Genomic DNA, 27827 nt, shown 5'->3' with positions numbered 1-27827 from the left:
GATAACACTTCACACTTTTCCAAGCACTTTCAGAAATCTCTCACTTGATTTTCACAGATGACTCATGGTAAGCTGTTATTCTTTCCTTGTAACAATGAGACCCAAGAGGTTACATAAATTAAGATTATAGAGCCACAATGATAGAAATTGGTAGTTGTCTGACTACAAATCAAGAAGCCTGGGGCTGGAAATATGGCCTAGAGGCAAGAGTGCTTGCCTTGTATACATGAAGCCCTAGGTTCCATTCCTCAGCACCACATAAATAGAAACGGCCAGAAGTGGCACTGTGCTCAAGTGGCATAGTGCTAGCTAGCCTTGAGCAAAAAGAAGCCAGGGACAGTGCTCAGGCCCTGAGTGCAAGCCCCAAGACTGGCAAAATACACACACACATACACATACACACACACACACACACACACACACACACACAATTCTATAAATGCTTCAAAAATCAACAGAAAAAATTTTTTAAAAAGAAGCTTACTTTACCCAGGACACTCAGCCCAAGGCAGATAATGTTATTATCTTCTTATTTTGAAAAAAAAGAAGGTATACGTATAAGAAATGCCACATAATTGAATAATCGTTCATTTGGAAAAACAAAATAATTTACAGCCACAGTCTCAAATTGAAATTTCAATATTAAAGTTATCAATTAGTTCAATACAATTCCTTCCTTCCTACCCTTCATTCCTTCTTTCCTTTCTTCCTTCTTTCATTCCTTCCTTCCTTTCTTCCCTCCCTCTCTTCCATGCTCCCATCTTTCTTTGCACAACCACTGAGTACCCTCTACTTATGTGTACTTGTGAGAAGCACTATACTGTAAGTATAAAAAGAATCTAACATGAGCCCTCTTCCAGGAACCTGCATATCAGTAGGAACACATGATAGCAAATAAGTAACTGGTCATGAATGCTCTGAATGAGCACTTATTTACACAAGACTGGTCAATTTCCCCAAACTGTCATGTAGGAGGTGACATTTGGGCCAAGTCATCTCAGGTGGACTACAGAATGGCATAACAGGAAGAAACACTGGACGGCCTTGGGAGCAATGGCAGACATTGCTATAGTACAAAGGGAATGATGTGATGGAAGGAAGAAGAGGAGGCTAGGAAGAGAACAGGAGGAATCAAATTTCCAGGACACTGCCAATATTTAAAAACATAAGCTTGGGTCACAAACTCTTATTGGAGATAAGAGTCTCATGAAAATTTCTGCTCAGGATGGCTTTGAAATGCAAACCTTAGATCTCAGCCTCCTGAGTAGCTAGTGGGAACCCAAGTGCCTAGCTTTCCTCATGTTGTCTGAAGTCTGATATACATAGGTAGTTGTTAAACTTAGAGGGAGGGACTATCTATCTATATATCTATCTCTAAAGTGAGGGTGCGCGCATGCACGTGTGTGTGTGTGTGTGTGTGTGTGTGTGTGTGTGATAAATTCTACAGCTTGAGCTATGGCCTCCACACTTTTTGCTTTAGTTTGATAAAGTCTTGTACTTTTGCCCACAGTGGAGTCAGATGTTTATCTTCCTACTTCAGGTTCCTGAGTAGTTGGGATTACAGGCATGTGGTACCATGCCTTTAAAAAAATATAGGGTCTTGTTAACTTTTCCTGGGCTGACTTCAAATTACATTCCTCTTATGTTTGAGTAGTAGCTGAGATTATAGGTTATGAGCCACCACACCTGCAATACCAAAGAGTTTTTAAAGAACATTTTAACATTATTCAAAACTAGTTCTGACTAATCTTAAGCCAAAAGATTCTTTTAGGGTGTGTACATGTACAAAACCTTCTTCATATTTACTCAGTAGCAAACACATAAAATAGGTTAAAAAAAACCCACTGTTTTTCTTTGATGGTTGCCAAAGCCCAATTTTTAAAGTCTAAACATGAAAATCCCAGTAAACAGAAATATTTGGCCAGTATATTTGCTCATGAATTTCTACATCAATCTGTGGGGAAAGTGCAGTGAGCCTTATAAAAGCAATAAAGATATATCAACTAGAGAATATGCAACACTAGAGAGAACCTAAAGATGATTGATCACTCAAAACAAATTCAAGACAAAACATTCACCATTGGCCATCTTTTCTGCCACACAATAAACACAGCACTTAAAGGCCTGAAGACTTGTAACCTCATAAGTTTATTGCTTTAGTTTCAGGAGTAATCCTGAGAAAGTAGTTAACGATATAGTTTTCTCTTCCTAATAACCTAAAAGACTTCCAAAACAGCATCCGAAAAACCCCAAAGTGCTCCAGGGTTCTTTCTGATGATGTCATTAGAGATTCCAAAATGTGGAATATTATTGCAAAACATTAAACTAGCACTTAAGCTTGATGAGTACTGCCATGGTGTTCTGCAAATGCATATGAGTAGAGCCCATCAATTGCTATTTGCTTTTCAAGCTCTGATCTCCAAGTAAAAAAGAACTCTTGGTCAAAAGAATTTCAGGCATCAATGAGAAATAGACAACAATTATTCAGAAATAGACAACAATTTTCTGAATAAGACTCCAATAGCTTAGGAAATAAGCTTTGATAAACAGGATTGTATTACGTTCAAAGACCAGATACTAATGACTCATAACTGTAATTCTAGCTATCTGAGAGGCTGAGGATGGGAGGACTGATGTTCAAAGCCAGTTCACACAGAAAAGTTTGCGAGGCCCCTTCTCAATTCATAGCTGGATACAGTGGTGGAGGGTACCTGTCATCTCAAACTATATAGGAGGTTGAAAACAGAAGGAAGAATCATGGCTGTAGGCAAGTCCCTGCCAGAAAAGTCAGCGAGATTTGATCTCCATGGAAAGAATCTGGACATTGTCGTGTGTGCCTGTGATTCCAGTAATAATGGGAAGCCTAAAGCAGTCACACTACAGCTCAGGTGTGCCCCTGGCTAGGAAGTACATCATTGTCCCCCAGCCCCCCCCAAAAAAACACAGCAGAAAACAGGGTTGGAGGCATGGCACAGTAGTATCTTGCCAGTATAACAAGTCCAAGATCCTAAGTACAAACCCCTACGCACACGCACGTGCGCGCACACACATACAACGTAAAAACCTTCTTTCTGCACAGCAAGAGAAACAATGACCATATTGAATAGACATCCTACAAAATGAAAAAAAAATTTTTACCAGCCATTTATCTAACAAAGGATTAATGTGCAGAATATATAAAGAACTAAAAATAGTTAACAACAAAAGAACAAATTATCCAATCAATAAATGAACACATGAACTGAATACATTAAATAATGTTCAACATCTTTACTCATCAGGGAAATGCAAATTCAAACCATACTGATAGTCTATCTCCCCCCTATTAAAATAGCTTTCATCAAGAAAACAAACACCAAATGCTGGTGATGATACGGAGAAAAGGAACACTATGTACTGTTGGTAAAAATGTAAATTAGTTTGGTCATTATGGAGACCAGTATGGAAGTTCCCCCCCCCCCAAAAAAATATAAGTACCATATGACCTCATTATACTACATCCTGTTATACACCTCAATCCAAAAAATCTATATACAATAGATGCCTATGTTTATTGTAAAGTATTCACAATAGCATAGTTACAAGAATCAGCTGAGATGCCCAGCAAGAAAATGATCAAGAAAATGTACATATATGTGCACAATGGAGTACTATCAAACCATGAAGAAAAATGAAATTTACAAGAAAATGGATGGAACTGGAGCTCATCATGCTAAGTAAAATAAGACAGACACAGAAAAACAAATACCATATCTTTTCTCTCATATGTGGAATCTAGATTTGTTTAAAGACACTAAATTATAGCAGGACTATTTGGAAAGAAGAGACTAGCATGAGAGGAGAAAGAAAATAAGAAAGAGCAATGGAGGGTGAATATGATTAAAGTGCATTACATAATAGATGGAAATATCAATATTTTCTATAAGTGATGTATGCTAATAAAAATAAAACCTAAAAAGTTATGAGAATTGTATTATCAGTTGTATATTTCTACTTGGCTCTTGAGAAGGTAAAAAAATTTTTCTCTATCAGTTTTGTTCTCTCTGTCTTTCTTTCTCTTTGGTAAGATAAGCATTTCTCCTCTTAGGGAAAAATCAAAGAAAAGAAAGAAGAGAGAAACTTATTTATTTATTTTTGCCAGTCCTGGGGCTTGGACTCAGGGCCTGAGCACTGTCCCTGGCTTCTTTTTGCTCAAGGCTAGCACTCTGCCGCTTGAGACACAGCGCCACTTCTGGCCATTTTCTGTATATGTGGTGCTGGGGAATTGAACCCAGGGCCTCATGTATACAAGGCAAGCTCTCTTGCCACTAGGCCATATCCCCAACCCGAGAAGAGAGAAATTTAGATAGACAGACAGACCAGGCCAAAGAGCAGTCACCATGATACTGAGCTTCCTGTACAGCGCACATACACACACGGGAGATAAGGGTACTGAAAAGATGGTTAAAAGAAAGGTCCAAAGAAGATCCAGGGCTATCTATCACTCCTCTTCTGTGAGAAATAAACCAGAATCTACCCTCACTGCAGCTATAAGAGACAATCTCCAGGAACTTGGAGGTTGTGAAGCCAACTTTATTTTCCACAAGCTGCTCTAAGACATACACATACTATGCTGGAAACTAAGCCCTCAAACTCTGCATACTTATCTTTTCCTATAATGGCAAGATTTAACTCATTCATGGCATCTATTTTTATGGATACTTTTAATAACAATAAACCTACCTCCTAGTAAGTACCTGCTATGTGCCTCACTATTTGTATATGAGAAACCAAGTATCATAAAAGCCAAGAGAGCCAGTCTACTCCACACAACTAAAAATTGTCAATGTTGGGAAACCTGTGTAGATCTATATGGCTCCAAAACATCATACTCTGTCATTCTACCACAGCACTGGCTCTCGGGTACCGTATATAATATCTACAATATTATGACATATCACTATTATACCTTCTATAATATTTTTACTCTAAAAGGATGCTTTTATCCAGAAAAGATTTATAATGTTTCTTTTGAGATATAGTGCCTAGACTAGATTATTCCTCCCTCCGTCCCATTCACTGGCTATGTGTCTATGAGAGTCGCTCAAGCCCTTCTATGGCCTATTTTTTTTTTAAACCAGGGATAACTGTATTTAATATTAAAAGGCAATTGTAAAAATCAAATAAGAAAATACAAAGCCTTTAACATAGGGCTTGTCTTACAGTAAGCCCAGTTTTCTTGGAACAATGTTGAAATAATAGCAAATTAGAAATTTAGGCATTGTTCCATAGACCTTACATTGTGACTCTTTTGCAACCAAAAGATGTCTCATCATAAAAGAGAAGAGCTGCTAATTAATCTTACAATAGACTTCTGGCAGACATGAATAAACTGTCCTTGAAATAGTATAATATAAAATGTTTGAGCTTGCTAGTTGCACCAAATTGATTGAAATGTCTGATGCCCAAAAAATAATTGCATCAATTTCAGTTTGTATATAACTTTCCAAAGTCATACCAACTTTAGAATGTGCATTGTGCACTTGTGGTAAATGTTTTACAATGCTTCTTTCAGTCATTCTTGATTCCTTTTTTGTTAACTCTCCTAAAAATGATAGAATTAATAGCATAAAACACAGTAAAAGGTCTAGTAAAATGTAAACTGTCGGGAACAATAAATTATAGCCACAACAGTAGAAGAAAGTAAAGATAAAAGGAGAAAATCTTGAGAGCTATGACCTGGACTCCAAACTTTTCAATATTCAGAGTGAAAGAGGGAGCACTCTAGAGTCCAAACCACACATCATGGATCATTCCAGATCAGAGAAATGGCTCCACTGTGGCAGAGGGATCCAGGACACATCCACCCTAAACCCATCCTGTACCTATCTTCACCTGTTCTGTCAATAAACAAGAAAGACTGGGAAAAGATCTTTACTAGCCATACAATGGACAAAGGCCTCATATCTAAAATATATGCAGAACTAAAAAAATTACATTCCTCCAAAACAAAACCGCAAAGAACCAATAGCCCCTAGACAAGTGGGCTAAAGACTTAAAAAGAGACTTCTCTGATGAGGAAATGAGAATGGCCAAGAGACATATGAAAAAATGCCCTACATGACTGGCCATAAAAGATATGCAAATCAAAACAACATTGAGATTCCATCTCACCCCAGTAAGAATGTCCTATGTCAAGAAAACTAACAATAACAAATGTTGGAGGGGATGTGGCCAAAAGGGAACCCTACTTCATTGTTGGTGGGAATGTAAACTGGTTCAGCCACTGTGGAAAGCAGTTTGGAGATTCCTCAGAAGGCTAAACATAGCCTAAACATACCCTATGATCCAGCAACCCCACTTTTGGGCATCTACCCAAAAGATCACAAACAAGAACACACTAAAGCCACCAGCACAACAATGTTCATCGCAGCACAACTTGTCATAGCTAGAATATAGAACCAACCCAGATGCCCCTCAGTAGACGAATGGATCAGGAAAATGTGGTACATATACACAATGGAATTTTATGCCTCTACCAGCAAGAATGACATTGCCCCATTCATAAGGAAATGGAAGGACTTGGAAAAAATTATACTAAGTGAAGTGAGCCAGACCCAAAGAAACATGCACTCTATGGTCTCCCTCATAGAGAATAATTAGCACAGGTTTAGGCTAGTCACAGCAGAGAATCACAAGAGCCCCATAGCTATACCCTTATGAACACATAAGATGATGCTAAGTGAAATGAACTCCATGTTATGGAAATGACTGTTATATCACTGTTGTAATTACTTTCAACATGCAATGTGAAACTGTAGCTTTTATTATTGATGATCCTCTTGTATCCCCTACCTGTGGTTGTACCTGCACTATCTCTGTATCTTATCTATGTACATTGGAAACCGTGTATACTGGTATTAGAACTAGGAAAGTGAAAGGGAATATCAAAATCAAGAGACACAGGGTAAAAAGACAAACGACTACAAAAACAATACTTGCAAAACTGTTTAGTGTAAATCAACTGAACAACTCTTGGGGGGAAAATGACAGGGGGAGGGGAGAGGGAGAAGGGGGGAATGAGGGAGGAGGTAACAAACAGTACAAGAAATGTATCCAATGCCTAATGTATGAAACTGTAACCTCTCTGTACATCATTTGACAATAAAAATTTTTAAAAATAATTTTAAAAAGCAAGAAAGGCTCCTCCTTAGCTCATGGCTGCTCTCACATTCCACACATTCCTGCAGAGCTGTTGAATCAGGACTACCACTGGTCCACATGGTGCCCCAGGTTTATTTCTTAAAGTAGTCCATCCTCAGGACACTTCAAAATTGTCCATAACACACCACTTTCCTTACTATGTAAAAGCATTCTATACCATAAATATAACAATTAGAATGGCTTTGATATATATATAGTTTAATGTCCTTACAGCTTGTGTAGTTTACAACCTGTACTTTCCTTTTTAACTTTAAATGTGAGACTTAGAAGAGAGAAATTCATTCTATTCAAATGTAGGACAGTAAAGATGCTCCTAGAACTGTTAGAACTCATATCTCAACATTTAAAGTTTGTGAAGGTGAGGACACAGAAGAGAAAGAAGGGATCGGGGGGGGGGGGGGGGGGACAGAGTCCAGAATCAAGCTCAAGGTCAAGTTCCATTCATCTTCTTGTTTGTTCACAGGAGTCACTACATCTTCCCCCTCCCCCCACTTTTTTTTCCTGACAGTCCTGGGGCTTGAACCCAGGGCCTGAGTGCTGCCCCTGAGATTTTTTTGTTTGTTTCAGTTTTGCTCAAGGCTAGCACTCTATCCCTGAGCCATGCTTCCACTTTCAGCTTTTTCTGAGTATTTGGAGGTAAGAGTCTTAGACTTTCCTGCACAGGCTGATTTCAAACTAGGATCCTCATATCTGAGCCTCCTAAGTTGCTAGGATTGAAGGCAGGAGCACCGTACCGGCTGACATTCTCTTTAAATTAAGGAAATGAATTTGCCTTGATGTGACTTGCTGAATCCTTCTTGTCACTGCCCTGACTCTTTCAACTTCCCTTTTCTATTGAGCAATTGGTTCTCTTTGACCCTGAAGACACAAGAGAACAGTTTATCATTCTCAATGCTATTATCTACCTGGCTGCAGGTTAAACTCTAATTTAATTCACTAACCTATCCTTGTAGCCAGACTTGACAGTGAACACCATTAATGAAGTATAATAGAAGAATTTACTCTCCCCCCCCCCAAAAAATGCATAGTGCAGGATCATAGGACATATGCCTAACAAACTTTAAAAGAATAAGCTTTTAAAATAAGGTCCATAAACTGTTGATAAATTAGTTTTGAAACAATTTGTTCTCAAATTTCTTAAATTGATCTAAGTATCTTCCTTAGAAACATCTTAAATAGTATGATTTACCATACAATGCTTATTTCTTATTTAAAAGCCTTCACTCTTGAAATAGTTACACTTTGTGTATTTTTTAATTTGTGGGATTTTATAGTAAAAAGAATTCACATCATTTTCTAATGACATGGTTATCTTTGTCCCTAAAGAAATAAGAACCACAAATTGGCACACACTTACTTTGAAGCAATGGGAAAAAAAGAGTAGTTATTCAAATATAGCTAAGAACCATGTGACTGCTATTAAATTATTGTTTGTCAGCTCCAAGCTCACCCACCCTTAGATTTATGACACCAGGCAGGGATGAAGCAAACTCTTGGTTAGCCAGCTGGATGTTAGGGTCTATCAAGGTGGGGAGTTAGAGAACACTGGACAAGTGTACCCAGGAAAGAGGAACTGGCCTCATTCCACTTGCTCACTGCTGTTATCAGTGCTCCCTTCACACCATCCCCCACTCAGCCATGGCGGCTCCCTCTTCTGCAGCAACCAGTCCAGTCTCCGTCAATTCCACTTCTCATGTTTTCCCTTGTTCCTGGAATCCATTTCCTTATATTCTCTTGAAGATAAAAGCAAAGTTGCCTGTTGTTCCATCCTTAAAGGCCATAGTTAGCTTCAATGGTCCCTTTATTGTGTGTCCCTGCAGCACTTTCCTAACCCTTCCTTGAAGGTCTGAGTCTTGACTCCATATGACCCTTCCCTCCATATGTCACCTAAGCCTGAACATCACTATTGATTCAGTCTCGCCTTTCCACCCTTTATTCCTTTAAAACCTATTTAAACAAATACCCTCTATTAAATCCTGTACTTGGGAGGTGGAGATGGAAGAACTGCAGTTTAAGGCCAACCTGGGCATAAAAGTTCGTGAGATTCCATCTGAATCAATGGCGGATGCTGATGCACGCCAGTCATCCCCATTGAAAAAGAGGATCACGGACCCGGTTAGTATGAGGCAAAAATCAAGACCCTATCTGAAAAGTGACCAATGCAAAAATAAAAAAGTTGGAAAATAAAATAACTGATGCAGTTCCTATTTTCTTAGCTGGTTCATAAAAAATATAATCTATTCTATATTCTACCAATACAACTCTGTAATTCCAAAGAATTCAGACATCAGCATCAGAAATAAAATGTTAATGGCAGTTACAAGTTTGAAGTTTGTTTAGGAAAAATAATGTATTTTCATGAACTTGTATCTTCATAAAACAATTTATATGTCCTTTAACATAATATTTAATTTTAACACTGAGCTATATATGCTGACTGCAAAGCCATGTGGTTTGTAAGGAGAAACAGGCAAACATGGATCTCCATTCTCTATGGGGTTCCTTCTATCCTCTCCCATCATCATTACCAGATGGGTGAACTCCATTTCTATTGGGAATGATAAACCTTCTGTTTTGTGTGTGCTGGTCCTGGGACTTGAACTCAGGTCCTGGGCTAAGTGTCTGCGCTTTTTTGCTCAAGGCTAGGGATCTACAACTTGAGTTCCACTTCCAGCTTTTTGGGGGTTCTATCTAGAGATAAGAGTCTTGTAGACTTTGCTGCCTGGGCTGGCTTTGAAGCACGACCCTCATATCTCAGCCTCCTGAGTAGCTAGGATTACAGGTATGAGTCACCAGTGCCCAGCTGTGAAATCTTCTTTCCTTCTTTTCCAACCACCTTGTTAGTGCATTATTTTCTCCTTGGTACTATAATTGTTCCATGCATTTATCTGATGCTTACAATGTCCTTGGCTAAAGTCATAAGCTTTGGGAGCAGTATGTAGACAGGAAAGTGTAAGTCTCAAAAATCTTTATTTAGCTTATAATAAAACTAATATTTAATGTTCCAGTCAACATAACATTTAAGTTCAAATCGCTCTTGTTGTATTTTTGTCATTGTCAGGCTTTGTCTACTTGCTAATGGCAAAGATTTTACTATGTACTTAAAAGATTTGCTTTATAGTTAACTCATAAGTGGCATTATGAATGGAAGTTTTAAGATATAATTGCTAAAATGTGCATTGCAGAAACTTTGTTCATGTCAAGTTGTAAATGCAACCTGTGATAAAAAAAAATTATGGGACCTTCCAATCTCAGTAGTAATTAACTTGCTCTTCTGGACTTTACAGGCATGTTGAGGGTGTGACTTCACTTGTTAGACTGCAAGCATCAGGATTCTTTATCTTGGCTTTTTCTGTTCGGAGTATAATACACCTTGGAATCCAACAGATTTCTTTTTTTTTTTTAAGGGGAATTTAGATTTAAAAAAGAAAAACCTACAATAATGGGAAATTACTGGGTCTTCCCTGTATAGCATCTTCATTGTATCTTTTAGACCACCTAGCTCAAAGCTTTCCAAACCAAACAGGCTCCATATTAACTGAAGTCAACTCCACTGTTGATTCTCACAGAGGACAAATTTTGCTGTACTACAATCCAATGCAAAGGTTCAAAAGAAATCACAGAGCTTTTATTCTTTTACAAGGGTTACTAATATTTGTTCACCATGTAACACTGGAGTTTGGCATATAAGAAAACTCAGTGAATATAACTTCTTTACAACAAAAGTGCATTAATTGTACAACCACAGTTACCTTAGAACTGGGCAAACTAATATTTTATTTATATTCACTGAGAATCCTTCAGATTAACACCCAAAGCTCCCAGTTTCAAGTGATAAAAATTTAACCCAACCAAGTTTTAAGCAAATAAAAGAAGGAAGATGTGCTGTTTTGTATAGGAGAAAGTCTTAGGCATGGCTGCACTCAAACACAGTCCAGAGTATCTTTAGCTCTTTTTTCCAGCCTCTTCTTTCTTTGGAGCCAGTTTCATTTTTAGAATAAAATCTCAAGAAATCTTGGGTTAGCTATATTTGAACCACACTTATTCCCCAGGGCAGTAAGCAAGGTACTATGATATATAATACCCTAAGAAGGTATTAACTATCATAATAAAAGGAAGATTCATTTCCCCAAAAAGAAAGGATCCCATGCAGATCCATACTTGAAGTCTACGCAACAATTTTAACTGACTTTCCTTCCTAGTTAAGGTAGAAATAAAAATATCATTCTGCCAACCTGAATTCTAAGGTGACTGGTTATACAATTGATATACTCTTTATTTGTTACAGGGAAATTATACTTCCTAATTTTACTGCATGCTAAGCACAGTGAGAGATTTTACAGATGTTAGCTTATTTAATTTTCACAACAGGTAGCTCCTATTTAAAATGGGGATACAGAAGCTTAGAGAGTTAAGCAGTAAATGTCAGAATCAAAAATAAAAGTCTGTCTCTAAAACCTCTATTTTTCAACCACATGAATTCTGAGCCTCTTTTGAGTTTCTATTGTGGGCATCACAAGTTTATGGGTGAAAGAGAAGAGTATGAAAGCTCAAAGTCCTACATAATTATGTGTTCCAAAATTGAACAAATCTATGGGAAGTAGCCTGTCACAGGTTCTTAGACAATTTCACTAATCTTACATTAATGATTGATATTCATCTATAAGACATTATTTGGGGCTCAGCCATTACCATTGCTTGAGGCTATTCTTTTTCTACAAATACTTAAGTATACATGGTCTTATTAACATGCAAATGTCCTTAAAGAAGGGCATTTGAGAGTTTGCTTTTATTAGCTAAAGTTTTGTATATATCACAAATGCACTCTTCTTTTATTAAATTTTTTATCGTTATTATAGAGGTGATATACAGAAGGGTTACCATTTCATAAGTCAGATAATTGGTACATTTCTTTTTGGACAATGTCACCTTGTCCTTCAATCTGTCCCAGTTTTTCCCTCCCATCTCCACCCACTAGTTGTATAGTTCATTTTCAACCTAGTGCTAATGAGTACCACTGCTGTATTTGTTCAACCCCCCTTACCCTCCCAAAGACAGACAAACAAGACAAAAAGAAAAGAAAAGAATCTCTTGTTTCCATTTCTTGGAGTTCATTTTGACAAATATTATTTTATATGATCAGAGGCACAAGAGGCATTGGACCTTTGTGTTTGGTCTCACTGTGTGTGAATGTTAAGTTCTGCATAATTTATCATGTCCTGCTGTAGTCCTTTTTTAACAGGGCTACAAGAACGAAAACAGGGAAGCAGCTCATAGCACATGCTGGGAAGTAGGGTTTTTGTGTATAACTACAGCAGCCAGTGGCGACACAAGGGTCTGGAAACAGTCCTACAACTTGGCGGACTCCCAAGGGAAATTATTCAGTATTTGACAGACAAATGCAGGCAAATTCTCAAAAAGCCAAAGACAAACAACAAAAGAAAATATAATTACTACATAGCCTATGAATGAACACAGAGAATCAGGGAGGTGAAATGAGAATAATAACTACTAGCATTTGCCTTACTGTTCCTATACTTAATTTTAGAAACAAACCTCTTAAATATACATTATTTCCCAAGAGAAAAAAAACACATCTAATCTTTATTGACTATGGTTAACTGTTGTAAACTGTAGAGCATTATTGCTGATATCTCCACAGAGATCTTATACAAAGGGTAGTTTGGGGTTACACAGCACTGTGGTTTCACTGCTTTAGAAGGTGTAACAGATTCTAAGCAGCCTGGAATCCAGGCCTCCTGCCAGCTTTTGGCCCTATAACATCCTGGAGGGCTGTAAGTAAGAAATTACCCATGCTTCTGGCTTCCCCACTGAAATGAGATAGTTAAGGAACATGCGTTCTCTTAATACTGCATCTCATAAGTAGCTCTGAAAATAATATTGGCACTGTATCAGCCAAGGAGAGGGCATTTAATAAGTTAAGAAGTAGAGGAAGTGGGGAAAGGGAAGAAAAAAGGCAGAGTAGACAGAGAAAAGAAAAGAATTAAATCATCGATAGTTCACTCACTCCTCTGTTCCCTAGACATCTAGATCTAAGTGTAAAATGGGGGAAAATTAATAAGCTTCAAAAAATTAAAAGCTTCAAAATAAGCTCTCAAAAGTAGCTCATGACCAGTGTCATTCCAAATTCTGTCCTTGGAAAGGCTGATTTGTAACCTAACAGGACATGTGTAACAGTCTCTTGACTGAGTACATTCTGAACATGCCTCCTCTGACACTGTTTTAAGATCTCGTACAACTAAGAGATGTAAACAATGTGTGTCTCGAGAGAGTGCTAGTGTAAGATAAAACAGACATGTAAAAGAGAACCATGAACCTTTCTGTACATCACTTTGACAATAAATAAAAAAAAAGAGAGAACCATGAAAGACATCTTAAATGCAAAAGAGTGAGTAAAGGACAGGGCCATGAGACTTGAAAGAAGCTTCTGACAAACTGAGAAGTCTAAACACAGATTTTCCTAGGTGTATACAAATAATTTATTACTGTGGTAACTAAGATACAAAAACATAAATACTCACTAAAGATGAAATCCATACTGTATTCCTTAATTTTTTTTTCCATCGGTCATGGAGCTTAAACTCAAGTTCTGGGCACTATCATTGGGCTTTTTGCTAAAGGCTAGTGCTCTACCACTTTGAGCCACAGCACTATTTTTAGTTTTCTGGTGGTGAATTGTAGATAAGAGTCTTTTGGACTTTCCTGTCTTGAGCTGGCTTTGAACCTCGATCCTCAGATCTCAGCATCCGGAGGATCTAGGATTACAGGTGTAAGCCACTGGTGCCCAGCTTCCTCAATTTTTATACTAGTGTAACACCACCCAACTCCAAATCATAAGATATTATCATGAAATTTATTCACATTTATAAACATTGTACTATAAACGGCCTTGATAAGAAATCTCACAAAAATTTTATACTGAAATGTATTTCATGTATAAAATTTAAATTTATATCTTATTAAAATACATGCTGACATTAATATTTGCCCTTTAATGTCACAGAATACCAAAGCTAGGAAGTAACTAAGAGTTGTCAATATAACCATGCATTGGCTGGTCCATTCTGTCTTATAACATGCCTAGGCCTGAGTAGCTTTCTCCATCCTATGCATGAAGACTCCCTGTTACAGAAGACCACCATCTTTGAAATTCACCTATCTCATTCTGTGTAAAGGTAAACTACTTCAAAATGGGAAAGTGTGTAACAGAAAAAGAACAAGGGAAAATATTTTATAATTTATTGTACAAGTGTCTAATTACTAAGCAGTTTTCTTTAGTGAGTGTGTGTGTGTGTGTGTGCGCGTGCGTGCACACATGCCAGGCCTGGGGCTTGACCTCAAGGGTTGGGCCTTTTCCCTGAGCTTTTTTCCCAGGGCCATCACTCTAGTGCTTGGTCCACACCTCCACTTCTGGCTTCTTGGTGATTAATTAAAAGTCTCACAGACTTTCTTGCCTGGGCTGGCTCTGAACTATGATCCTCAGATCTCAGTATCCTGTAGCTAGGGCTACAGCTATGAGCTATCAGTATCTGGCCTAAGGATTTTTTTTTTTTGAGATCTACTTAGTTAAGCAGCTAGGAAGTATATGGAAGAGGTAGGTAGCTTCTTGTACAATAACATTTTTGTTCAGGGATATTCCTTTTAGGCAGAAATTCAGTAATTTCAAAAAAATTCCTTTAAAAGATTTCAGCAAAAGCTACATTGGAGAATATCTATAGTACTTTAAATCTAGAATATATACTTTAATGTCATGTTTAATGTGAATAATATTCCTGTATATTGGAATACAGTGTAAACATATATGGAGATTTAACAATAAATTCCCCTTGTATAACTAAAATAAGCTAATCCTAAATAGCAAATAGAATCTAATATCCTAAGAAAGATGTATTTATATCCAGTATATTTTATTTGCTGTGGTCAAAACATATAGTTTGGAACACTATTCAACAGCTGCTGAGATTTAAACAAAAGGGGACTTCACTGCTCTGTGCTATATTAAGTAATACATATACCATGAGAAACTCTGCTGCATGTTACTATTTCCAATATTATCAAGATGTCTGCCTCTGCATAGACTTAATTTGCCACATAAACTTAAGCCCCCACATAACTAGTTAATTAAAGAATCATTTTGCCTCCTATTAATAGATTAAAATAGTATCATGGATTAACTAAATTTGAATTCTATCTATCACCATCACCACACCACCATTGGATCAAAGCAGGATAAAAACAGCAAGAGAGAGGAGGTGTGGCTTGACTCTTACCACTGGGCCAGCTCTGTATATCCTTGCGGTGTCTCTGGAGGACTGCAGAGGACAAGCTTTCCAGCTCACCTGTGTTTTGAGAATGACACCCACAAATGTAAACTTTCACCAATAAGCCATTAAACTCTTGGTTAGTCTTCATTCCCCCTCTGGAGGAGGAACATTCTAGAGCCATTGCTATTCACAACAGAAACGAGAAGGGCATGGATATTCACATTTTTTGTTCTATCCTCAGTAGGTATTCACAGAACAGGTGACTCAAAGCAGAATAATTAGGCTACTATAAAGTTGGAGGCATAACGACTCAGAGGTCACTATAAAATCTGGTAATGAGCAAAACAATCTTGGACCCTTCCAACTATCTCTTGTAGATTCTATCACATTACCAACATATCTAATGAACTGTATCTCCAGTTAGTGCTCATTTTATTTTATAGAGATGCTGGACAATGAAATCTCTGCCACTTTTTATATTCCTCCTTTGCAAATGCTTTTAAGTACACATTACCAGTAGACTAGCAACAATTGGAAGAGCACCTTTTCTTAAGGCTATTCTCTAGTATAGAAAGTAAACATGGCCTCAGGAGACAGTTCTATAATGTGTGCATGGGATGTGTGAATGGAGCATGAGGAAAAACAATGAGTAATGACAAAGTCAAACACGAAAGAAAGAATAATGAGCAGGGACATGGAAGACCACAGACACTGCAGAGGTGAGTGAAGGAAGAAATGGGGTCATGAATGGAAAAGTTCTACTGTCTGCACTTCTGCATTAAAACTTCACTTCAGTCAGAGCATCCTGTCTTCATTTCCTTTTTGAAAGTTTGGGATTTGAGAAAGGGAACTGGAAAAACATTATATGGAATGTCCCACCAATTGATACTAGAAATCATTGTATCTAAAACACAAGACTTTGCTCCCCAACATTAACAGATAAAAACAACTTCCTCATTACATTGAGATTTTACTTCCTCAGGTAAAGCCAAAAAGAATGGTCACAGAGAGGAACAGAAGAGAAACAGAAAAGAAGCAAGTGACCCAAAGGAAATCCTCAAGCAATGTTAAAGGAATTCAAAAAAAGAATTCACTAGTCCTATATCTGTCATGCCTCGGCCTTTCAGATATGGATGTCTTCCAAAATTTTAAGCAGTGCATCCAAATCTTTAGGAACTACATATAAAGCATTCTTATGTATTGCTGGAAAGTTCTGAGCTATCAAATGAACGTCAATGTCGGCTATTAGGAAGTAAATGATTTTATTGTAAGGTCACCTCAGGTTTCACAGTAGGATTATCACACATTGTACACGATCATTTCACAAGCAATAGAACAGTTTATTGGCCTCTGTTCCAAAGTCTCCCAATGTTCACTCCAATGCATTCCAAAAGGTTTCTCATAAAACTACATTATTTCTGAAGTGAATAGCTATAATCTTCAAAAACCTATCCCTGTGCAGTTTCCTGATGCACAGATAGCAGAAACTACAAACCAGGTGTGGATCTTTAAGTATCTGAACTAGATATGAAATTCTGTGGCCTTATTTAAATTAGAATCAACGATGGATATGACAGATCTATGGCTGCAAACGGAAGAAATATGACTAGACACATTTTGTTGAAAGAGAAGTAAAAATTCTACCTTTCTAGGCAAGTAGTATAAGATAAACTCTATTCAGCACATCAATTAAAACGCTAGTCCCTTTTTAAGAGAGCTAAAATGTAAATGAACACATCATTCAATGAGTAAATTTCAATGCAAATATCTACACTTTAAGTTCTGTTTTCTGGGCCATAAGCAGATGTGGAATCTGCCTGACACTTTTACAGAAAGATTCCTTGAGGTTTGGGGAGAGACAAAGCAGCATTGTAGTTTGGTATGGTCTTACAGTCACACCTGAATCCTTCTGTGAAGAACAAAGCGAAGGACACATGGAAATATCTGCAAATGCTCAAAATACGTCATTTTGGAAGCAGCTTTACCTCTCTACACATTAAGGCTGAGCAATGCTCTGAAAACATTTTAGAGAAGAGAAATGAAGTCTGACTTGTACAATGTATCGAATTGAATGCAGTCATTTACAGAAACTCAAAACTAAACTCAGAGTCTAGCCAGTATAAAGGAGGACTGTTAGAATCCCAGTAGAAGATGAGAAATGAGTTTCCAGTTTTTGTAGTGTTCTTGTAACCCATCCATTGAGTTATTGTACTTTCACAGTTAATGTAAAACTACACACCAGCCATTAGAAATGCACATTTAAAGATCATCGCTGACTATACTACTGCCTTTGCTGGAAGAAAAAACAAAACTAACCCCAAGCCAGTCACACGAAATTGTCAAGCACCCAGGATTCTGCACAGCACACATCACACTTACAGATTTTCCCCTCATCCCGTGAGAACGGAAAGCAGCAAAGCTGGCCCATGGCACTGGCTTTCTTCGCTGGTGTTCCTCTCCGTGGGGACCCCAGATACAAACTGCGGCTCCCCCACAGTCCGTGAGCACGCCCCGTCTCTTCCACACCCTGCAGCCCACCCAGCGAGCTGGAGCTGAAGGAGCCAAGGCACAGCCAGCCAATGCACAGCCAGCCCAGAGAGGGAACTGGCTGTGGTGAGCCGAAGAGGCTCCTCCTCCCGGTCCTCCCGCTAAAGCAACTGCTCTGGGACCTGTGTTCAGCGAATGAAGTGGCCATATGCTCGCCTAATTCTCAAAGAACTGCGAGCACTGGCCTCAGACAAGCGCCACGTGGGCTCCAGGCTACCTGCATGGGCAGTCCTTTCTCCTACAGAGAAATCATTACACATGGAAATTCAACGGGGGCCGGGGGTGGGGGGGGGCGTATTTTCTGCCTGCTATTTAAAGAGGAAGAGCTTATCTTACACTCAGGAGACTTTTGTTTCTTTTCTACATAGAGAATTGAACATAGCAGAACACTGGAAAGCATGACTGGTCTAAAGTGTCCTCAAGTGTCTGTGAAACTACATGAACAATAGAAGTGGCAGGTGGCAGGGAAAGGGGGCCACTACCAGCTGTTACCTGTTCTTTATTGTATATTTTTTGAAGTTAAATATCTCCTCCCAAGAATACCACCTCATTCCCCCACTAAGGCATTAATCAATACTATAAGTGGATTGGGCTATATCTCAATTACTTAGCAATTTCCCCAGAGCAAGATGAAGCACTGGGGAAAAAGAAAAGATAAGGGCATCATTCTAAATGAAGCCACAAGGGGACTGAACAAACCACTGATTTCAAGACATATTTTGAACCTCATGATGTGAGAAAATTAATTTCACATAAATGTTCAAAATCTGTTACTCTTATAAGTAGTCTTTTAGGAAGCTGGAAGAATGAAAGACTGGTCCATCTAGATTCCTCCTTCGCTCCTCTACTTCTCCTAGCTGGGAACACCAATCTCCTGGCCAGGAAGGAAGGAGTGAGGATAGATGAAGAGGAGAAAAGTGGTGAGTGCTCTCATCTTCTCTCAAATCCTCTCAAATGAGGATAGGATGCTTTGTGGAAGATTTAAAAAATCATCAGTTTAACAAATCATAAATGCTTCATTTTTAAAACCCCAATTATGAAGTTGATAAGCACAAAATATAATTTCATTTTTAAGGAAGATAGACTTTTAACATTTGCACTTTGATAAGCAGTTGATAGCATGCTAGAGTGAGTGGATCAGGTGATGTCGGCTATTTCTATGGATCACAGGTATATCAATACATCCTTCAATTTCCAGATATAATGAAGATCTTGACTAACTAAATGAAGCTAGGTCTATCCACATAACTAAAACTAGCATTTGAAACCTCAGTTTTTCAGACTAAAATGTAAAATAAACAATTTTGCCTTGATTTAAAGAGAGTACCTCACTCATTATATAATGAAAAGCATAATTTATAAGTCAAAGTCTATTTCCATAACCAGTTTTGTTTCATTAAAGCTTATCAGCTTTGATCAAATTTTAACTATTCCACAATTCTCTTTCAAATTCACCAATACATGAGTGAATTACAGGCAAACATTGTAAATGGAAATTAAGATTTTATACAGAAATGTAAAAAGGTCCTAAAAACAATAATATACTATATTAGTTATTAAGACCAGAATGCACATAAGTGGCCTATCACCCCAATGAAGACCATTCTGTGAACATGGGAGAAATGACAGAATGGAAGTCCTTGCTGGGTATAGCTCTGACTGTGACACTGAACAAGTCTTCCATCATCTCTGAGCTTCCTTTAATTCATCATCCAAAATCAAGACAGCTAGATATTATGATTCTCATCTATACTAACATGGATGATTTTGTAATCAAAATAGCAGAGGAAATAACAGTGTAACCAGTAGTTACCCTAACATATAACAAGCAATTACCCTAAACATACTGTTTGTGTTTAATGAAATCTTCAGTGAGGAAAAGGCACAACTCCTGGCATTTCCCATTCACCAACATCAGTGCACAGTAATCAGACCTTTAGAATCAGAAACTATGGGGTTTGAATCCCAGACCTGTCAAGTTGTCACAGGAATAAGAGTTGGATCTCCTTGTCACAGTTTTCATACCCCATCTTGAAATCAGGCAAATATATTGTAAGGTTTTAATTTGTTGTTACAAATTAGACAGCATTTGGCTGTCTTCTTCCTAGAAGACAGCAGACTGATAATTGTATGTACATGCACAGCAGTCTTTTCAGCACTAGCAAATGATCTTGTCCCAATCCTCTGCTAATTGTCTGCCCTGCCAGGAAGCAGCTTGAGTTCATGCTTCCTCATCTGGTCTCCAAACACAAGGCCCCTAACTCAAATGCAGTGTCCAAGGGATTAACATTCTAGTGCTAAACTCTACCAACTTGACTTACTAATTATCTCCTGTCAGCACTGATTCTGAAAACATGCAATTAAGAAAAACTATGTAAAATGTTTCATTAGCTAAGTAACAGGTTAAGTCTAAGTGGGGGAGTAAACAATGCTACAGACTTTTTTTTTCCACAAACACTAAAGGTGAATTAACCTACATGGATGTGGCAGTTCATACCTGTGATGTCAGTTTTCAAAGGCGCAGAGGCAAAAGGATCATGAGTTCCAGGCCAGCCTGGGCTGGTAACCATAGTAAAAGGTAGAAAACAATGGAGAACTTAGCACAGGATTTTTTTTTTTTTTGCCAGTCCTGGGCCTTGGACTTGGCCTGAGCACCATCCCTGGCTTCTTCCCGCTCCTAGCACTCTGCCACCTGAGCCACAGCGCCCCTTCTGGCCATTTTCCATATATGTGGTGCTGGGGAATCGCACCGAGAGCTTCATGTGTCGAACCAAGAGCTTCATGTGTAGGAGGCAAGCACTCTTGCCACTAGGCCATACTCCCAGCCCAGCACAGGATTTTTTTAAACAAAACTAAGATTAACTAGACACTGTGTACCAGACACTGATAAAAAAAAAATTTTAGATTTTGCTTGTTCATGGAATCCCTTCAGCAGCCGTAAGAAGAAAGTAGGATTACTGTATCCATTTTACAAATGAAAAACTAAAGCTCAGGCAAGTAACTGAGAGTAACTCTAAGAGCAGACATAATGGGTTTTGAACTCAATTTATCCATTCTACAAGATCTAGGTGTCTGATCCATAGTTATATATATATATATATATATATATATGTATATATATATATATATATATATATATATATTTTTTTTTTTTTTTTGGCCAGTCCTGGGCCTTGGACTCAGGGCCTAAGCACTGTCCCTGGCTTCTTCCCGCTCAAGGCTAGCACTCTGCCACTTGAGCCACAGCGCCGCTTCTGGCCGTTTTCTGTATATGTGGTGCTGGGGAATCGAACCTAGGGCCTCGGGTATACTGAGGCAGGCACTCTTGCCACTAGGCTATATCCCCAGCCCCCATAGTTCTATATTACTAGGCAAAAGTTGTATATGAAATCAGATGCAAACTTTATAAAACAGAATGCTATAATGTCTTTTAAATATCACAGGAGGAGGAGCTGAGAATATGGCCTAGTGGTAGAGTACTTGCCTCACATACATGAAGCCCTGGGTTTGATTCCTCAGCACACACGTGTGTGTGTGTGTGTGTGTGTGTGTGTGTGTGTGTGTGTGTCCGGAAGTGGCACTATGGCTCAAGTGGTAGAATGTTAGCCTTGAGCAAAAAGAAGCCAGGGTCAGCACTCAGGCCCTGAGTCCAAACCCCAGGATTGGCAAAAAAAAAAATCCTCTAAAGGCACTCAATTTCCAGGATAAAGAGCAACCTAGACTGCTCACAAGTATTGTCCAAAGATCTTAAAGGACTTTTGTGAAAGGATTAACATACTCCTTTTAGTAATATATGGAGGCTCATTATAACCAAAAGATTTTTTTAAGTTCACTTTCCACTGGGGAGGTTTAAGAGAAATATCATAAGTTCAAAATCAATCTAGCTACACAGCAAGATCTTGTTAAGAAGATACAAAACAAATCAAAGGAACAGCCACTAGTTGCTTGACTGTCATGCTAGTTACTTGGGAGGCTGAGATCATAAAGATCACAGTTCCACTCCAGCCTAGGCAGAAAATGAGGCTCCACCTCAATAGAAGAAGCTCGACAAGGTAGGTTATGCTTGTCATCTCTGTTACATTAGGCAACATAAAATAGGAGGATCATGGTCCAGGTATAGGCCTGGGCAGAAAATAGGATTCTCTATCAAAAATAACCAGCAAAAATAAAACAACAAGAAAATAGGGCTAGATGTATGGCTCAGTGGTAGAGCACCTGCCTAGCAAGCATGAAGCCTGAGTTCAAACCTTAGTACCACCCATTAAAAAACAAACAAATAAAAAATCCAGCTCATCTTCAATGAGGAAAATTTTCAAAGAGGAAAAATACCTGAGATGAAAACATTTTTTCAGATTTAAAACCATAGGTCTTGTTTTCTTTTTTTCATAGTCTTGAATACAAATAAATCACATTGAGAACAATTCCCTGCATCTGCTATAGTACTTTGGATTTTTTTTCTCGTATTAGCTAAAAATGTCAGGAATAAAACTGAAAAATATAGGGCTGGAGATATAGCCTAGTGGCAAGAGTGCCTGCCTCGGATACACGAGGCCCTAGGTTCGATTCCCCAGCACCACATATACAGAAAACGGCCAGAAGTGGCGCTGTGGCTCAAGTGGCAGAGTGCTAGCCTTGAGCGGGAAGAAGCCAGGGACAGTGCTCAGGCCCTGAGTCCAAGGCCCATGACTGGCCAAAAAAAAAAAAAAAAAAAAAAAAAAAACTGAAAAATATAAGGGCTGGCAGCTTCCTCTCCTCTTTTGCTCTATGTGATTGATTGGAATATTTTTCTACCTGTAACTGTATGTATGTATGTATGTATGTATGTATCTCTGTGTGTATATTTACACACATACACACATAGTTGTGTTTCTAAACAGCCTCAAGAAAAAGTGTGACTCAGTAAACAAGCCTTTTTGAAGGTTCCAATTCTATAAAATGATACAAACTTACAATCTTTTTATACCTCCAATTCATTGGTTCAAAAAAATCTGAGCTTGACAAATTTGGAAACATATGAAAAAGAAAATCAACGGAAACTGTTGTGCCAAGAAATGTCACAGTTCCTATGTGAATGTAAGTTCAAGAAGTGCTAATTTGGGGCTGGGGATATAGCCTAGTGGCAAGAGTGCCTGCCTCGGATACAAGAGGCCCTAGGTTCGATTCCCCAGCACCACATATACAGAAAACGGCCAGAAGCGGCGCTGTGGCTCAAGTGGCAGAGTGCTAGCCTTGAGTGGGAAGAAGCCAGGGACAGTGCTCAGGCCCTGAGTCCAAGGCCCAGGACTGGCCAAAAAAAAAAAAAAGAAGTGCTAATTTACAGAAACAAAACTCACATAAGTAGGATGACCAAAGGTAAATAATTATTCTGGGCCAGAATGGGGGTGGGCAGACATATTCAATATTGTTTTTGTAAAAACAAATCCAGCTGTCAATATGGATTCTATAATATGCTCATCTAGTACTCATACTCAAAGATGTTCTTGCATTGTCCAGTTGCTATACCTTTATGGTCATTTTATAATGAAAGGGCAAGATTCGGACATGGCACCACTAAATATTGACTTGAAGGCTGTTTTTATGAGGGTTTGTCAGTGAGGAGAAGAAAGAAGCTTAAAATCATACTGAAAAATCTTCAGGGATTATCTGTGAATCTCTCTGTGGCAGACTTGTTTTTTAAGAACCAGGAAAAAGAATCTCAATCTGTAACAATGGGGAGTTCACCTTTAAAATAAACTATTTCTCCTACTTTAGTTTTATTTTTAATAGACTTTTACTTCTTTTTGTTTTTATCTAAAGCTAAAAAGTATATTTGTATTTGCAAATTCCACGTACTATCACATTTTAGTATGGAATTTCAGAGACAGTATGTCCCATAAACTTAGGAAATTATAACATACCTTATACAAATATGTGCGTTTAAGAAAGAGGAAGAAAAAAGCAAATAACTAGAAGTACAAAAAAACCCCAGCCCTTCAGATGACCATTGTTATTCCCAAATCTCTGCCGATGCATTTCTGTTTAGTACTATTTTTTTAAATACCTCCTCCAAGATGATGGTATAGTCCAACCTTAAAATAACTTATGTAGTAAAAGCCTTCCCTTAGTGAAAAAAAATAACTTACAGAGAGAATTATTCCCCTGTTCAGAGGACAGAGAGCAGCAGAGCACTTAAGGTAAAGCAGGTGAAAAAAAGGCTGACACATTGTAACATATTTTTGGATTCACTACATTTATAGCATACCAGTTTAATTCCAGCTACTATGGATTTAAAATATGTACTAAGATGATCATCATATAAACTCTGGAATAAAGTTAATGCAAGTCAAAAAGAACACCCAGAGGACATGAAAGATTCAGGGCCAAAGGAGAATAAGAGCCACACATCTGTAGCCACAGCCCTTAGGGAGATCAAGTAGAAGCTTAGTATTCTGGTGGTTAGCCCTATTAGGTAGTTTTATTAAGGCAATGCAGTAACAAGAGAATAAAGGCCAGGGATACTCATTTCTTCTAATTAAACACTACTCATCCCTGCTTTCCACAGTTTGTCCTTTTCAAGTATTACTGAAATCACAAAAACTAACGGGAGGTACTTACTCATGGACAAGTTAAATGTTTGTATATTAAAATCTTACTTGAAAAGAAATGAAGAGCATAGTCTGTAGGCCAGTGTATTTATAGTACCAGATATGGCTGCTTTCTTCTTCAAGTATCTTTGACTCCTCAGACTTTTGGGGGGAGAAAATAACACCCTTCATAGTAAGAAAGAAATATATTTCACAAATGATAACCAGACCCACTAAGTATGGGCAATTTCTTCACAATTCTACAATAGAAACAACAAAAAGTTTGGTTCTACAATTTCTGACTTATTGGGGAAAGGGGGTGATCTCACATCCACAGCTCAGATCTAATATCCTGCCTCTCTCTTCTCAACGTGCCACACTTGGCTGGGCTGCTGTTGCTTTCACATACCCAAACCTGAACTCACTAACTTGTCACTTAAATCTGTCTTCACTTCGATCTTCTATATCAAAGAAGGGCCTTTTATCTACTTAAATGTCTAAATCCTGAATCTGGAAAATATTCTAAATGTCTTCTCTGCTTTTCATAACTCATCTCAATTCTTCTGTCAATTAGCTCTGCCCCTCCTTTTTTACTTGAACTCTAATGCTAAGTATGGGCAGTTTTCATGACCTGCTGAGATGAACGGTATTGCTTTCTTCCTGGTCAGTGGACTCAGGGTTCTGTTCTCCCCAACCATTGTCCTTTTACACAACTGGTGAAACAGCTTTCATAAACACAGCTTGATTATATCATTTCAGACTCCATAATTTTCAATGGCTCCTAGTCCATATAAAATTAGATGTGATGTCTTTAACAATAAGTCATTCATGTGCAGAGTATACCTGCCTGCACAGACTCCTCAGACAGCATCTCCTGCTGCTTCCTCTGCCTATAAAACATCACCCTTTCTTTTGCCTTGCTCCCATCATTCTTATTTTCAGCTCAATCCCTCCTTTTGTTTATCTACCAATCACGCAGCTTGAACTTGGGGCCTGGGCACCATCCTGGAGCTTTTTTGCTCAAGGCTAGCACTCCACCACTTTGAGCCACAATGGCACTTTTGGTTTTTAGGTGCTTAATCGGAGGTATGAGTTTCACAGACTTTCCTGACCAGACTGGCTTTGTACCATAATCCTCAGATCTCAGCTTTTTGAGTAGCTAGGATTACAGGTGTGAACCACCAACACTCACTTCAAACCCTCCCTTTTCTGACTAGCCTTTTCTGCACATCCAGGTACAATGAGAAGTCAGCTCACTGAGTTCCCAGTAACTTCATTACAGTCAAGATCATTTTATGTTGCAACCATCTGTCTGTATGACAGACTGCTGGAAGTGCAACTTGAGAGTAGAGCTTTAGCTTGCCCATCTTTGATCTTCAATCCAAACATAATGCTCCCCATGTGGTAAGTTCAACACATATTTGTCCAGAAAATTGCACAAATAAATTATAACAACCCAAAGCAGACTGCTGAAGATGCTTTAAAGTGAAGGAGGAAACTTTATGGGTACAATAGTTAGCAATGACTTCACTGCCCAGAGGGAGCACTGAATGAACCACAAACACAGTGGGCATCAATGAATCTTGAATTCCCCCTGCCAGTGTGACAACCAGGAGTCATTTATCCACTACAACTAAACTTCATTCCCATTCCTCCATTAAGGGTAATGATGCAATGAAACGAAGTGGAAATTGGATTTTCGTACAGAGCTGGAAAATGAGAATTTTATTACTTCTTTAGCAATTTATCAGAAAGACAAACATAATCAAAGTCTAGCTTTGATAAAAACTACAACACAACAATTTAACACAAAATAGAGAATTTGTGAACTGTAATGATGTAAGAAACATCGTAAGTGATTCAGATCTCCATATCAGACAGTCTCCAAGTGGTACTCTCTTCTCTATCTTAAAAGATGGTTGATAAAAATAAATATTTGCCCTTAAGACTCTATTCCAATATCCTAGCACTCCAGAATCCAGTCTTTCTTAATGTCTAAATTATTGCACTGTACTGACCTTTTCTTTTTCTCATATGAACCCTTCCTTGAGTTCATTCTTAGCTTTTTCTCACTGGGCTTATTGATTGCCCACAGTTGGTGATGAAAGCACCAATTGGGAGCACTGAATGTGAGCCCACACCTGATTCTAAGATGTTTTGTGTATAACTCGATTCAGTCCTCAGGAGGTAACAACTGATACTACCCCTATTTTATAAATAAAGTACCTAGGACTGGACTGGTGATTACTGTACACAAAGCTGCATAATGGGAAGTGGCACTAATTATTAGAACAAGCCCATGTGGTTCTCAGTCACTAACTTCCCCTCTGCAGTTGGCTGCTCTCTCTCGACTGCATCCTCTCCAATTCCTCTGAGCTCCATGACAATGGGGAAGAATTTAATAAGCTTCATAAGTGTGCCTTTTGTGAGTTTACCTCACTGTCAAATTACTTTTTAATAACATATTAGACAGATTTGCCAACTTTTTCTCATAGCCCAAATAAATCAAGCCAAGTTTCTATGTAAACAGGTATATGCAATATGAAATAGTACACAAATAAAAACATGTATGCATGCATTTTTGCTTTTGAAATTCATAGTGTTAATCATATGACAATTTAAGGAAATAATATAGATTAGGAGTATAGTTTTGAAAAATGCCTGTCTATCGCATTTCAACAATAGTCAAAGTAATTTCTAATGCTTCTTTAAAATAAGGACTAGCTTATTAAAAATAAAGTTACTATGTACCATCTAAAAAACAGATTAGGAATAATGTAGATCTTTAATAGCTTGAGTGTTCTGATAATAGGAAAGAAAGAATAGCATTACAATAAATAGCTCAATATGACGAGTGTGGCTATTAATATTAATAATTCATATTTTATAACAGTAATATCAAACACTTAAAACATAAACAAATATTAATTATTATGGAGGAAAATTTATTCAGAAGCAAGTAAGCAAAGTGATGGCTACTTAGCCATAACTGCTGGCAAGTAGAAGTGTCTCTTAGTACAAATTGCATTTCTTTTCTAAATAACAGAGTGTATTAAGTTTTATTATAAGATTTCCACACATGCATACAATGTACTTTGATCAAATTCTCCTTCTAACACTCCATTTTACCCTCCTAATTTCCCATATGCTAGTGGCTTTGTTTGATCACAAACTTTGAATTCTAGGAATTTTATTCACCTAGTTTTTTTTTTCTTTTATATTTAGAACT

The 27827-nt window shown here is 38.0% G+C and overlaps 1 protein-coding gene across 7 annotated transcripts in view; it reads right to left on the bottom strand.

The window, feature by feature from the left end:
* Akap7 (A-kinase anchoring protein 7) overlaps positions 1-27827 on the bottom strand; it is a 114774-nt gene that overhangs the window by 8666 nt on the left and 78281 nt on the right. For 2 of the 7 annotated variants that reach the window (XM_048354082.1, XM_048354081.1), the window contains exon 8: positions 15495-15563. The exons of 4 other annotated variants lie outside the window; for them this stretch is intronic. In XM_048354082.1, coding sequence (XP_048210039.1) covers positions 15495-15563 — 69 coding nt within the window. Of the gene's footprint in view, positions 1-15494; positions 15564-17867; positions 18129-27827 lie in introns of those variants that run through there. One more of the 7 variants, XM_048354087.1, reaches the window with a different exon arrangement.

This window comes from Perognathus longimembris, chromosome 9 (genome assembly GCF_023159225.1).
Source record: "Perognathus longimembris pacificus isolate PPM17 chromosome 9, ASM2315922v1, whole genome shotgun sequence".
Taxonomy (NCBI): domain Eukaryota; kingdom Metazoa; phylum Chordata; class Mammalia; order Rodentia; family Heteromyidae; genus Perognathus; species Perognathus longimembris.
This window is presented reverse-complemented; position numbering and strand designations above follow the sequence as displayed.